At 45.5% G+C, this 13,745-nt stretch overlaps 1 protein-coding gene across 1 annotated transcript in view; it reads left to right on the top strand.

Annotated features, from left to right (window-relative positions):
* Positions 1–13,745, top strand: part of LOC109873138 (gamma-aminobutyric acid receptor subunit alpha-3-like) — a 160,485-nt gene that overhangs the window by 111,845 nt on the left and 34,895 nt on the right. The window contains exon 6 of the mRNA XM_031808572.1: positions 5,882–5,964. Coding sequence (XP_031664432.1) covers positions 5,882–5,964 — 83 coding nt within the window. The remainder of the gene's footprint in view (positions 1–5,881; positions 5,965–13,745) is intronic.

Genomic DNA, 13,745 nt, shown 5'->3' with positions numbered 1-13,745 from the left:
TGACAATAGTTACGGAATAGACTCTGTTCATTCAGGGCTTCATGTCCCTGCAAGTCATGTCAGCATGAGCTTGTTATACCACTGGCCAGAAGAAAACGGTTTCCTCTTTTAGACATCTGGTTGTATAACTGTACAAAATATGTTTTATATGTTCTCCAGTGTACAACATGTTCAAGGGCATGAATTGCAATAACATTTCCTGAGAATTTCGGTTTCAATGGGTTAATACAGTCTTATTGTGTTCTTCCTCTGGTCTCCAGTACAGAAAGGTAATCATGGCAGAGAGAGCAAAGCATTTATGTTTTCAATGAAGCACAATAGTAAAGGACAATCATGTTGCTAAAGTGGACAAAAAATACAGCCCTATCTCAGGTTTCTAGGCAACCAGGCCCTGACGCACACCAACACAATTACATAGGAGCTCTTTGAGCTAGCCGGCCATTAGGCCTACCTACCCTACCCTTGCTGAGACTGGATTCTGTGTTCGCAGTCGGGGTTGTGTGTTAATTACCACCATAGTTACCACCATAATGCTTTACAGCTACCTCTCTATTTCAGTATGCATATTCCATAATATGATGTCGCCTAATGTAGCAGTACATTAATTGTGGGGTACGAGAGTAGTACTGTGCGATTCAGAGCGTTTCTGCAAGTCATTGTTGATAACGGTAATTACGGAGATTTTCTCTTTTAGCTAATTGTCAGTGTGTTGTTAAAACTGTGAGAGCTTGTGATCTAGACACACCCCAGCACCACCAGGCATCAGAACCCAAGGAATAGCACTGTGGTAAAAATATATATATACTTGTCTGGATAGTAATATTGTGAGACTTGACTGCAGCTTTAATGCCAAGAGAAGAACTGTAAAAATGTAATGGCTTCAGCAGAAATTACACTCTGGTTATGTATACTCTGGGGCAGAATATTTAGGATATGTTGACCTTGATAAAAGGTCAATTCTCCATTCTGCTGAATTTGACCGGTTGAATGTCACCTTGACAGATGACAGCCTTCCATATAACTTCATAGCTTGTTTATATTCCACCTCTTTCTTGTCCACCCCCCTCCTCCTCCTCTCCCAAGGGTGTCTTCCTTAAGGGGAGATGGAGTAGGTGGGGTATGGTTCTCCCCCAATTTAGGAGAAGGTGTCATCATTAGAGTAGCGTATGTTCTCACCAGGGATTCCCAACCAGGAGAGGGAGACTCATTGATCATGATCCAGAGTCCCCAAAAGTGTGATGAACGAGCCGCCCTGGACCTGACAGTAGATTTCTCACTCATCACACGGAGGAGGAAGAGGCGGAGGTATATGTCTCTCAACGCCAGGCAAAGGTCCAGTGTCAGCATGTGACTTGACCATTTGTTCTCTGTGAGGTGTATATGTCAAGGTGAATCCTTATTATTACAAAGAGAGCGGAAGTGATAGATTGACAGGCTGACAGGCTGAGTCTGAAAGTCCTCCAGAAGCTGGGAATCAGCCAAACAGACCACTAGCTAGAAATGCAATAGAGTTCCATCAATACAGACTCATCTACTCCACCGGACAGATTACAGTGTATAATGGGAGAACTTTTCAGGAGCTGGTGAGGTATGGAGGAGAACTTTAAAATAAAGGGGGGTTGGGGTAGGTGGAGTGGAACACACAGCTCCTTCTAAGGCCCCCCTGGAGCTCCGACAGAGACAAGGTACTACAGGCTCTGGCGATGGCACTGCGATCGATGCAGCTGTTTTTTCGGGAGGTGGAGGCGGAAACCGGAGAAAGAGGGGTTGGCCCCGTGAGGCCATTTTTGCTGTGGTTCCCCGGGCTGACAGTCGCACACACACACACACACACACACACACACACACACACACACACACACACACACACACACACACACACACACACACACACACACACACACACACAGGAAGGACATTAATTAACGTCAGCAGTAGTGTTCTTCTTCATCCAAGTGCAGTTATTTTGCAAGGCCAAGAACATCATAACCATTAGGGTTGAAGATTACCCAGGAGGTAAAATGTTTTATCTCATTAAACACTTAAAAGTGGTGGTACGATGTAGACTTTGTAAAATATTGCTGACATCTTGATGGCGGGGGAGGTAAAGGCCATTGCTCAACATCACAGCAGTGTTCAACTAGACTCTAGTGTAAAGATGTATTTAATCAACAAGATGTCTTACCATGCAGGCTCTGAGTTTCTTTGGTCAAGGGGTTAATTGAAAGATTGAACCGCTGCATTTTAGTGAAAGTTGAAGAGGACACAAAATAGAAATCAATGGGTTTTATGGTTTTAACAATGTTGGGGAATACATTGGAGCTGTGCTGTGTTGATCTTTTGCTACCATTATGGAGGTGGTGAAAAAATATGTTGTTGTTATTCTCAGGGTTACTATTTCCCAGAATGCATTTCTGCATATTGTATTCCAAAAGCAAATGACAGTACAAAACAAGAATATCTCAATTCCAAATATACTGTAGGTAACTGGAAAAATAAAGGAATCACTTGAGTAAATGAGGGATACAAAGTACAGTTGTGTTACAACTTCTAACAATGGTGAGTGGAGGAGTCAAGCGCAGAGAGCAGGTAATTCAGTACGTGGATATTTTATTCCATAGACTGTGGAGCCACGACATCCTAACCCTAACCCATGAAACAACCCGTCCCAAAATACAACGGACTAAAACTGTCCGGAAAAATACTGATAACACTCATACACCAGATAACAGAGAACAAGCCCGCACAAATACCCAGCGGGTCTAGTGCCCTTAAATAGCCTACAAACAAACACTAACTCAAAACAGGTGTACCCAATTAAACCCAATAAACAGAAACAAACGGAAAGGGAATCGATGGCAGCTAATAGGCCGGCGACGACGACCGCCGAGCGCCGCCCGAACAGGAAGAGGCACCATCTTCGGCGAGATTCGTGACAAGTTGAAGTCGGAAGTTTACATACATGTTAGCCAAGTACATTTAAACTCGGTTTTTCACAATTCCTGACATTTAATCCTGGTAAAAAAATCATTGTCTTAGGTCAGTTAGGATCACCACTTTATTTTAAGAATGTGTAATGTCCGAATAATAGTAGAGAGAATTATTTATTTCAGATTTTATTTATTTCATCACATTCCCAGGGGGTCAGAAGTTAACATACACTCAATTAGTATTTGGTAGCATTGCCTTTAAATTGTTTAACTTGGGTCAAATGTTTCAGGTAGCCTTCCACAAGCTTCCCACAATAGGTTGGGTGAATTTTGGCCCATTCCTCCTGACAGAGCTGGTGTAACTGAGTCAGGTTTGTAGGCCTCCTTGCTCGCACACGCGTTTTCAGTTCTGCCCACAAATATTCTATGGGATTGAGGTCAGGGCTTTGTGATGGCCACTCCAATACCTTGACTTTGTTGTCCTTAAGCCATTTTGCCACAACTTTGGATGTATGCTTGGTATCATTGTCCATTTGGAAGACCCATTTGCAACCAAGCTTTAACTTCCTGTCTGAGATCTTGAGATGTTGCTTCAATATATCCATATAAATTTCCTCCTCATGATGCTATCTATTTAGTGAAATGCACCAGTCCCTCCTGCAGCAAAGCACCCCCACAACATGATGCTGCCACCCCCGTGCTTTACGGTTGGGATGGTGTTCTTCGGCTTGCAAGCCTCCCCCTTTTCCTCCAAACATAACAATGGTCATTATGCCAAACAGTTCTATTTTTGTTTCATCAGACCAGAGGACATTTCTCCAAAAAGTACGATCTTTGTCCCCATGTGCAGTTGTAAACTGTAATCTGGCTTCTTTTTATGGCGGTTTTGGCGGTTTTGGAGCAGTGGCTTCTTCCTTGCTGAGCGGCCTTTCAGGTTATGTCGATATAGGACTAATTTTACTGTGGATATAGATACTTTTGTTCCTGTTTCCTCCAGCATCTTCACAAGGTCCTTTGCTGTTGTTCTGGGATTGATTTGCACTTTTTGCACCAAAGTACGTTCATCTCTAGGAGACTGAACGTGTCTACTTCCTGAGTGGTATGACAGCTGCATGGTCCCATGGTGTTTATACTTGCATACTATTTTTTTGTACAGATGAACGTGGTACCTTCAGGTGTTTGGAAATTGCTCCCAAGGATGAACCAGACTTGTTGAGGTCTATGATGTCTTGGCTGATTTCTTTTGATTTTCCCATGATGTCAAGCAAAGAGGCACTGAGTTGGAAGTTAGGCCTTGAAATTCATCCACAGGTACACCTTCAAGTGACTCAAATGGTGTCAATTAGCCTTTCAGAAGCATCTAAAGCCATGACATCATTTTCTGGAATTTTCCAATCTGTTTAAAGGCACAGTCAACCATATACCATGGATGTCTCAGTCATCAGATCTCAACCCAATCGAACACTTATGGGAGATACTGCAGCAGTGCCTGAGGACAGTGTTTTCCACCACCATCAACAAAACACCAATTGATGGAATCGCACTCTTCCAATAGAGTTCCAGACACTTGTATAATCTGGTCCAAGGTGCATTGAAGCTGTTCTGGCTCGTTATGGCCCAACGCCTTATTAAGACACTTTATGTTGGTGTTTCCTTTATTTGGGTAGTTACCTGTACATGTCTATACAAATGCCTATACTTATGTCATTGCTCAGGAAGAAGTATGTTTTGTTTCTTAGTCACCATGAGGTCCCATAAGGCTCATAGTTGTATTTCCCCCAATGTCTAATGGAGGCTCAATGTCCACCATTATTCATGTCATGTGGAATGGCAAAAGGGACTTAGTAAGGAGAATGGTACAGTACTGGTTCTGTCGTTGTGTGTTGTGAGATGTGATCTCCCAGGCAGATGCCTGTCTCTTCCTGTCACTGCAGCTTGATTTGCAGAGCTCCCTCCATCAGGAGTGGAGTAGGTGATGTGCCGAGGATCAGCGGGTCAATATCTAATCAACTGGATGAGGAGGCTACAGGAGACCACATAGCTCAGGGGACTAGCTGACTGTCTGGCTGCTCCACAGGTCTGCAGAGCTGTCTGGCTGGCTGGCCCTGGCCTTAGTAGTGGGGGGAGGGAGTGGGAGTTTTGAGCTATGCTGATGGGAAAACTGACAAATCACTGGCTACCAAGACATACTGTAGTAGCCCTCAACAGGCACATTGATTACTAGATGCACTACAGTATGTGACTGCACATGCTGACTGTTCCCCTCACTCACATCAACCCCCCCTCTCCTTTCAACAAAACCCAAATGTCGGGGAAGTCTCAGAACAGCAGATTATCTCTGGCAAACCATAATATTAATTATTTAGGTTGGTGCTTATTTTTGTCCTGCTTCACATGTGTAAATATGCCTGTGTGAACTGGAAATGTCTTTTTTTACATATCCCAACTCCCCTTGAGAGGCAACTCTAGGGTAATTAGGGTTAAGTGAACATCAACAGATTTTCCCCTTTGTCAACTCGTGGATTCAAACTAGCAACCTTTAGGTCACTGGCCCAATGCTCTAAACTCTAGGCTACCTGCCACCCCTATTCCCCTGCCATTGGGGGCAGGGCAACCTTGGGTGACCCAAAGGAGGCGTGGTGTATGCTTACTGTATTCAGATACAGAGGAAATGACTACGGCCCTGTCATTCATGTTTCTATTGAAGCTCTGCGTGACAGGTTCAGAGACTAAGAATGATGCAGAATGGTGTGCAGTAAAAGTTATTGAAGTGGGCGAGCCACTGCTTTGGCCTTTAGAATGATACTGAACAGGATCTGGCAAATTAAAAGGATGTCTCAACACATAAAGCTTTAATGTACAGAATGTGTTGGTGCCATGTGGCAGGTGTCATGGAGTGTTTAAGGCCTGCCACTAACATGTATTTGTTGTTTTTCTCCCTCTCTGACCAGGCTGACCATCCATGCTGAGTGTCCCATGCACTTGGAGGATTTCCCCATGGATACACACGCCTGTCCTCTGAAGTTTGGAAGCTGTAAGTCTCTCTAGATACACATCTGTATCCACATAGCTGACATCACAGAAATGGAGGTCATAGATCAAATCAGACATCTACGTGTAAAGTAATGGTCCGTTGTTCTTCGCCAACTTGCCATGGACCGTGTGAATTGTATGTAACGTTCAAGTATAATAGAGGCCTTTACCATCCGTTCTCTCTCCATCCCTGTCACTCTCCTCCTCAACCAGAGACTCATATGTTTCACCACGTATAGAACAGGGAGATGTTATTTCATAAGTTAATGATCCAAGATAATAACAACTCTGCCATTATTAAAAGTCAGAGTGATGTGGTCAGGACATTGTGAATAAAACCGCATCCGGCCAATACTATAAAAGTCCTTTCAGGGCCGATTTTTCCGTCAGCAAACAGGTCTCTTATTGGCAGACTCACAATGCTCCCTTCGGCACGGCTCCTCCTCTAATCTGTATCTACATGTCAGGGATTTCCTCCTCTTCTTCCGAAGAGGAGAGGCGAAAAGGATCAGAGGACCAATATGCGGCGTGGTAAGTGTCCATGGTTCTTTTAATACGTAAATGTACACATGAACAACTGACTACAAAAACAAGAAACGTGTGAAAACCTAAACAGTCCTATCTGGTGCAAAACACAGAGACAGGAACAATCACCCACAAACACACAGTGAGACCCAGGCTACCTAAATATGGTTCCCAATCAGAGACAAAGACTAACACCTGCCTCTGATTGAGAACCATATCAGGGCAGACATAGAAATAGACAAACAAGACATCCAACATAGAATGCCCACCCAGCTCACGTCCTGACCAACACTAAAACAAGGAAAACACATACGAACGATGGTCAGAACGTGACAGAACCCTCCCCCCCAAGGTGCGGACTCCGAACGCACAACCTAAACCTATAGGGGAGGGTCTGGGTGGGCATCTGTCCGCGGTGGCGGCTCTGGCACTGGACGTGGACCCCACTCCATAATTGTCTTAGTCCACCTCCTTAGCGTCCCTTGAGTGGCGACCCTCGCCGCTAACCTTGGCCTAGGAAACCTAACAACGGGCCCCACTGGACTGAGGGGCAGCTCCGGACTGAGGTAGCTCAGGACTGAGGGGTAGCTCGGGACTGAGGGGAAGCTCGGGACTGAGGGGAAGCTCGGGACTGAGGGGAAGCTCGGGACTGAGGGGAGGCTCAGCACTGAGAGGAAGCTCAGCACTGAGAGGAAGCTCAGGCAGGTAGCAGGCTCTGGCAGATCCTGGCTGGCTGGTGGCTCTGGCAGATCCTGGCTGACTGGCGGATCCAGGCTGAATGGCGGATCCTGGCTGAATAGCGGATCTGGAAGATCCTGGCTGACTGACAGCTCCGGCTGCTCCATGCTGACTGGCAGCTCTGACTGCTCCATGCTGACTGGCTGCTCTGGCTGCTCCATGCTGACTGGCCGCTCCATGCTGACTGGCGACTCTGGCTGCTCCATGCTGACTGACGGTTCTGGCTGCTCCATGCTGACTGACGGCTCTGGCTGCTCCATGCTGACTGGCGGCTCTGGCTGCTCCATGCTGACTGGCGGCTCTGGCTGCTCCATGCTGACTGGCGGCTCTGGCTGCTCCATACAGACTGGCAGCTCTGGCGGCTCCTTGCAGACTGGCAGCTCTGGCGGCTCCTTGCAGACTGGCAGCTCTGGCGGCATCCTGCAGACTGGCAGCTCTGGCAGCTCCTTGCAGACTGGCAGCTCCTTGTAGACTGGCAGTTCCTTGCAGACTGGCAGTTCTATGCAGACTGGCAGTTCTGAACAGGCGGGAGACTCTGGCAGCGCTGTAGAGGCGGAAGGCTCTGGCAACGCTAAACAGGTGGGAGACTCCGGCAGCGCTGGAGAGGAGGAAGGCTCTGGCAGCGCTAGATAGGCGGGAGACTCCGGCAGCGCTGGAGAGGAGGAAGGCTCTGGCAGCGCTGGACAGGCGAGGCGCACTGTAGTCCTGATGCGTGGTGCTGGCACTGGTGGTACTGGGCCAAGAACACGCACAGGAAGCCTGGTGCGGAGAGCTGCCACCGGAGGGCTGATGCGTGGAGGTGGTACTGGATAAACCGGACCGTGCAGGTGCACTGGAGCTCTTGAGCACCGAGCCTGCCCAACCTTACCCGGTTGAATGGTCCCGATCGCCCTGCCAGTGCGGCGAGGTGGAATAGCCCACACTGGGCTATGCAGGCGAACCGGGGACACCGTGCGCAAGGCTGGTGCCATGTAAGCCGGCCCAAGGAGACGCACTGGGGACCAGATGTGTAGCGCCGGCTTCATGGCACTTGGCTCGACGCTCACTGTAGCCCGGCCGATATGCGGAGCTGGAATGTACCACACCGGGCTATGCACCCGCACTGGGGACGCTCCAAAGCATAACACGGTGCCTGCCCGGTCTCACTAGCCCCCCGGTAAGCACAGGGAGTTTGCGCAGGTCTCCTACCTGGCGTAGCTATACTCCCTGTGAGCCCCCCCCCCCCCCCGCAAGACATTTTTGGGGCTGACTCTCGGGCTTCCGTCCGCGCCGCCATGCTTGCTTCGCCAACTCCATTCTCCGATAACCTTCAGCGCACTGCTCCATTGAATCCCAGGCGGGCTCCGGCACTCTCCCTGGGTCGACCGCCCACCTGTCTATCTCCTCCCAAGAAGTATAGTCCATACTCTTGCAGTCCAAACCGTACTCCCATGTCCACTCCTCTTTTTGCTGCTGTTGCCCGTTACCACGCCGCTTGGTCCTGTTGTGGTGGGTGATTCTGTCAGGGATTTCCTCCTCTTCTTCCGAAGAGGAGAGGCGAAAAGGATCAGAGGACCAATATGCGTTGTGGTAACAAACACACAGTGAAACCCAGGCTACCTAAATATGGTTCCCAATCAGAGACAATGACTAACACCTGCCTCTGATTGAGAACCATATCAGGCCAGACATAGAAATAGACAAACAGGACATCCAACATAGAATGCCCACCCAGCTCACGTCCTGACCAACACTAAAACAAGGAAAACACATACGAACGATGGTCAGAACGTGACACTACACAGTTGAAGTCGTAAGTATACATACACTTAGGTTGGAGTCATTAAACCTCATTTTTCAACCAATCCACAAATTTCTTGTTAACAAACTATAGTTCTGAGGGCGGAGCTATCATGTTGGAGTGAACGGCTGTGTGTGAGTGGCTCCTGCAACTTTTTTGCGAAATAATCTAACTTAACCTACTTTATGGCACTTTTTTCAACAAACGTTTATTTCTAATACAATATTGTAACTTTCTATGTGAAAATGCAGAGTAATAAGCGACCAAAGGACAATAAATCCACAGCGGAGGCCTACTCCCCACTAAACAACGAGACAGACATGGCGGAAGGCACAGGCAACTACGTGACACTCACAGAACTTACCCGGGCTTTGGGGGAGCTACGTGTTGCTTTAGCTGGGGATCTTAAGGCTACTATTGCTGAACTGGACACCGAAATCGAGAGCATCATTCAAACGATCGCTTCGCAGGGCCAGAGTATTGTGGACCTTGAGAAGGCTTCTGAATTCAACGCTGGTCTGATCGACGAGTTAGAGAAGCTATGCACGTCATTGCTGGATAGTGTGCTGAGGCTTTCTGTGAAAGTGGTCGACTTGGAGGGCCGATCCAGACGTAATAACCTTTGCGTTGTTGGTCTGGCAGAGGGGGTGGAGGCGGGGTCTCGCCCCACCGACTTCATTGCTAAGCTATTGAAGGATGCAATGGGATCGGATGTTTTGGATTCGGATCCCCAGCTGGACCGTGCACATCGCTCCCTTGTCCCAGTGCCTGGACTGGGCCAACGTCCTCGCCCAGTAATCATCTGTTGTCACAGTTTCAAGACCAAGGGCAACCTGTTACATAAAGGGCACCCCTTCCGTGTCTATGAGGATTGTTTTGTTTCGTTATTTATTGCTTGCAGGGGACTGGGGGTGATGGTTGGGAAGGGGCAGACGCAGACACCTGGTTAGCAAGTTGATGTTTTGTGCCGTTCTGCCTTTGTCTAGCCGTGGGCCGCTCTCCCGACTAGATTCCCACTAGCCCTCTGTAGTGCTTGTGTCTGTGTAGGTGTGAGTACACATAATTATTATTACTAGATTCCCACTAGCCCTCTGTAGTGCTTGTGTCTGTGTAGGTGTGAGTACACATAATTATTATTACTAGATTCCCACTAGCCCTCTGTAGTGCTTGTGTCTGTGTAGGTGTGAGTACACATAATTATTATTACTAGAGTCCCAGCAGCCCTCTGTAGTGCTTGTGTCTGTGTAGGTGTGAGTACACATAATTATTATTACTAGAGTCCCACCAGCCCTCTGTAGTGCTTGTGTCTGTGTAGGTGTGAGTACACATAATTATTATTACTAGAGTCCCAGCAGCCCTCTGTAGTGCTTGTGTCTGTGTAGGTGTGAGTACACATAATTATTATTACTAGAGTCCCAGCAGCCCTCTGTAGTGCTTGTGTCTGTGTAGGTGTGAGTACACATAATTATTATTACTAGAGTCCCAGCAGCCCTCTGTAGTGCTTGTGTCTGTGTAGGTGTGAGTACACATAATTATTATTTGTACTTTATTATTATTTTCTCTTAGCATTTTAGTATTATGTGTGTGTATATTTTAAATTAGTGGAGATTATTATTCTGGGGTATAAATGTGTGTGTGTGTGTGTGTGTGTGTGTGTGTGTGTGTGTGTGTGTGTGTGTGTGTGTGTGTGTGTGTGTGTGTGTGTGTGTGTGTGTGTGTGTGTGTGTGTGTGTGTGTGTGTGTATATTTTAAATTAGTGGAGATTATTATTCTGGGGTATAAATGTGTGTGTGTGTGTGTGTGTGTGTGTGTGTGTGTGTGTGTGTGTGTGTGTGTGTGTGTGTGTGTGTGTGTGTATATTTTTTAAATATATATTTTTATATATGTCTTTTTTTTGTATATGTGTGTGTGTGTGTATATGTATGGATTTCTCTAAATTAATCTTTAAAAATTTATCTTTAACATCTTAATCTTTAAAAAATATATATTTTTTTTTATTTTATTTTATTTTTTGTTGTTGATTGGGGGGGGTACGTTTAATTTAGCAAAATCCTTGTTCCGTTCTCCTAACACACAATATGTAAATATACTGCTGTATATGTCGGTTGCTGATGGTTAGTGTTTAGACCAGCATTGCTTAGCAATATAATCTTGTGATGCTATATGTTGCTTATTAACTCAGGGATTGACCCAAGATGGCCCTTAAGTGCGCAATATGTTTAAGTTGCAACTTATTCTATTTAGGTTTATTCAATGCTTATTGAACACTTTATTCGCGGGAGCCTCCTCAGTTCATATGTTAGTAGAAGTTCTCGGATAGTGAGAGGTGAACGTATAGTTGGGATTTTATTTTTGTTTTACCTCTTGTTCGAGGTCGGACCGTGCTTTTTTGGCATCGGCCAGACAATGTTTATTATTTTTATTTTCCCTTTTTTTCTCTCCTATTTGTGTATGCCTGTTAAATGTGGGTTGATGGGGAGGTAAGTGTTGGGGAAAGTAGGGGAACAGGGTGGGAAGTAAAGGTGCTTGCAAGGGGGGAGGGGTTGGTTGGATACTGCTCGGGTGTAGGTGCTACATATGCTGATCGTGATGGTTTGGTGCGCCTTCTTACCTTTTTAGTGAGTTACATGTTATGCAGGCCACCATAGGAACGACAAACGAGAGGAGGGCGGGGCTTACACTCACTTCCTGGAATGTCAAGGGTTTAAACGAACCAATTAAGAGAGGCAAGTTCCTAGCCCACTTGAAAACACTCTCGTCTGATATTATATTTTTGCAAGAAACCCATCTGAAAAATCATTCTCATAGCAGACTTAATTGTAGGTGGGTGGGGCAAGTGTATCACTCTAACTTCTCTGCCAAAACAAGAGGCACAGCGATTCTGGTACGGAAAGGAATTCCCTTTCTACATACAGTGGGGCAAAAAAGTATTTAGTCATCCACCAATTGTGCAAGTTCTCCTACTTAAAAATATGAGAGAGGCCTGTAATTTTCATCATAGGTACACTTCAACTATGACAGAGAAAATGAGAAAAAAAATATATCCAGAAAATCACATTGTAGGATTTTTTTTAAATTTAATTGCAAATTATGGTGGAAAATAAGTATTTGGTCACCTACAAACAAGCAAGATTTCTGGCTCTCACAGACCTTCTTTAAGAGGCTCCTCTGTCCTCCACTCGTTACCTGTATTAATGGCACCTGTTTGAACTTGTTATCAGTATAAAAGACACCTGTCCACAACCTCAAACACTTTTTTGCCCCACTGTAAAACCACTATTGCGGATAAAGAGGGTCGTTATGTGATCATAATAGGAGAGATCCACTCTACGTCAGTAACTCTACTAAATATCTATGGGCCAAACATTGATGACCACTCTTTTTTCAAAAGAGTCCATGCCCTGATTCCAGATATCTCCCATACTAACCTGGTCATTGGAGGGGACCTTAACTGTGTGCTAGACCAATATTTGGATAGATCCTCTACCCGGCGAACCCCTACCTCCTATTCAAGCGAATTCTTGAAAACCTACATACATTTTTTTAAACTTATTTGATATATGGAGGATCGCTAACCCTACCGGTAGGGAATACTCCTTTTACTCTCATGTTCACAATGTTTATACTCAAATTGACTACTTTTTGGTTGATGCTAATTTACTCCCCTATACCTATAATGTGAAGTATCATGATATTATAATCAAGGACCACAGTCCACTCACCTTCTCCCTGAGATTGGGTGATATCGTACCAAACGAGAGGGTCTGGAGGTTGAATCCTCAGCTTCTCACAGAACCAATGTTCTGTGAACATCTTAAAGACCAAATTACATTTTTATTTGATACCAACGACAACACAGAGACTTCCCCAGCATTATTGTGGGAAACACTGAAGGCTTATCTGAGAGGCTGTATCATCTCCTTTCAGGCTGACAGGAGTAGGCAAAACAGAGCAAAACTGGAAGAACTGGAGGGACAAATTCACTTACTGGATAAGGAGAATGCTAGCCATCCATTTATGGAGAAACATAAAAAAATTACCTCTTTAAAATTTGAATATAATCAGATTCTCTCAGATAAAATTGCTAAATCTTTTCTCTATGCCAAGCAAAAATATTTTGAGTTTGGTGACAAACCACACAAATTACTCGCCAGACAACTTCGAAAAAATGTGCGTGACCGAATGATTCACAAAGTTAAATCTGCATCTGGGGTATTACTCTCTTCCCGCAAAGACATCAATGACAGATTCCGTCAGTTTTATGAGACTCTATATACATCTAAAGCGGATCCTAACCCGTTAATTATGCAAAATGTTTTGGAGGACTGTAATCTTCCTGCCCTGGACCAGGAAGATTCTAACTTCCTGAATAAGGAAATATCTCTTGAAGAAATTTGAGAAACAATTAAATCTCTAAAGAGTGGCAAGACCCCGGGCCCAGATGGATACCCTGGTGAATTCTATAAAACATTCAGCAACATGCTCTCTCCCTACCTGCACAAAATGTTGGTTCAGGCCAATGAGGATGGAGCTCTCCCTTCTACTTTGGACGAAGCGTTCATTACAGTTATACATAAGAAGGGTAAAGATCCAGAAGAGGTAGGGTCATACAGACCAATATCTATCCTTAATTCAGACCAAAGGTTTTAGCAAAAACTCTGGCTAAAGGCCACTCAGCAAGGAAGAAGCCACTGCTCTAGACCTGCCATAAAAAGCCAGACTACTGTTTGCAACTGCAC

The sequence above is a fragment of the Oncorhynchus kisutch genome, linkage group LG28 (assembly GCF_002021735.2).
Source record: "Oncorhynchus kisutch isolate 150728-3 linkage group LG28, Okis_V2, whole genome shotgun sequence".
NCBI classification, from domain to species: Eukaryota; Metazoa; Chordata; class Actinopteri; order Salmoniformes; family Salmonidae; genus Oncorhynchus; species Oncorhynchus kisutch.
The sequence above is the reverse complement of the archived record's forward strand: the minus strand, read 5'-3'. Positions and strand labels throughout refer to the sequence as shown.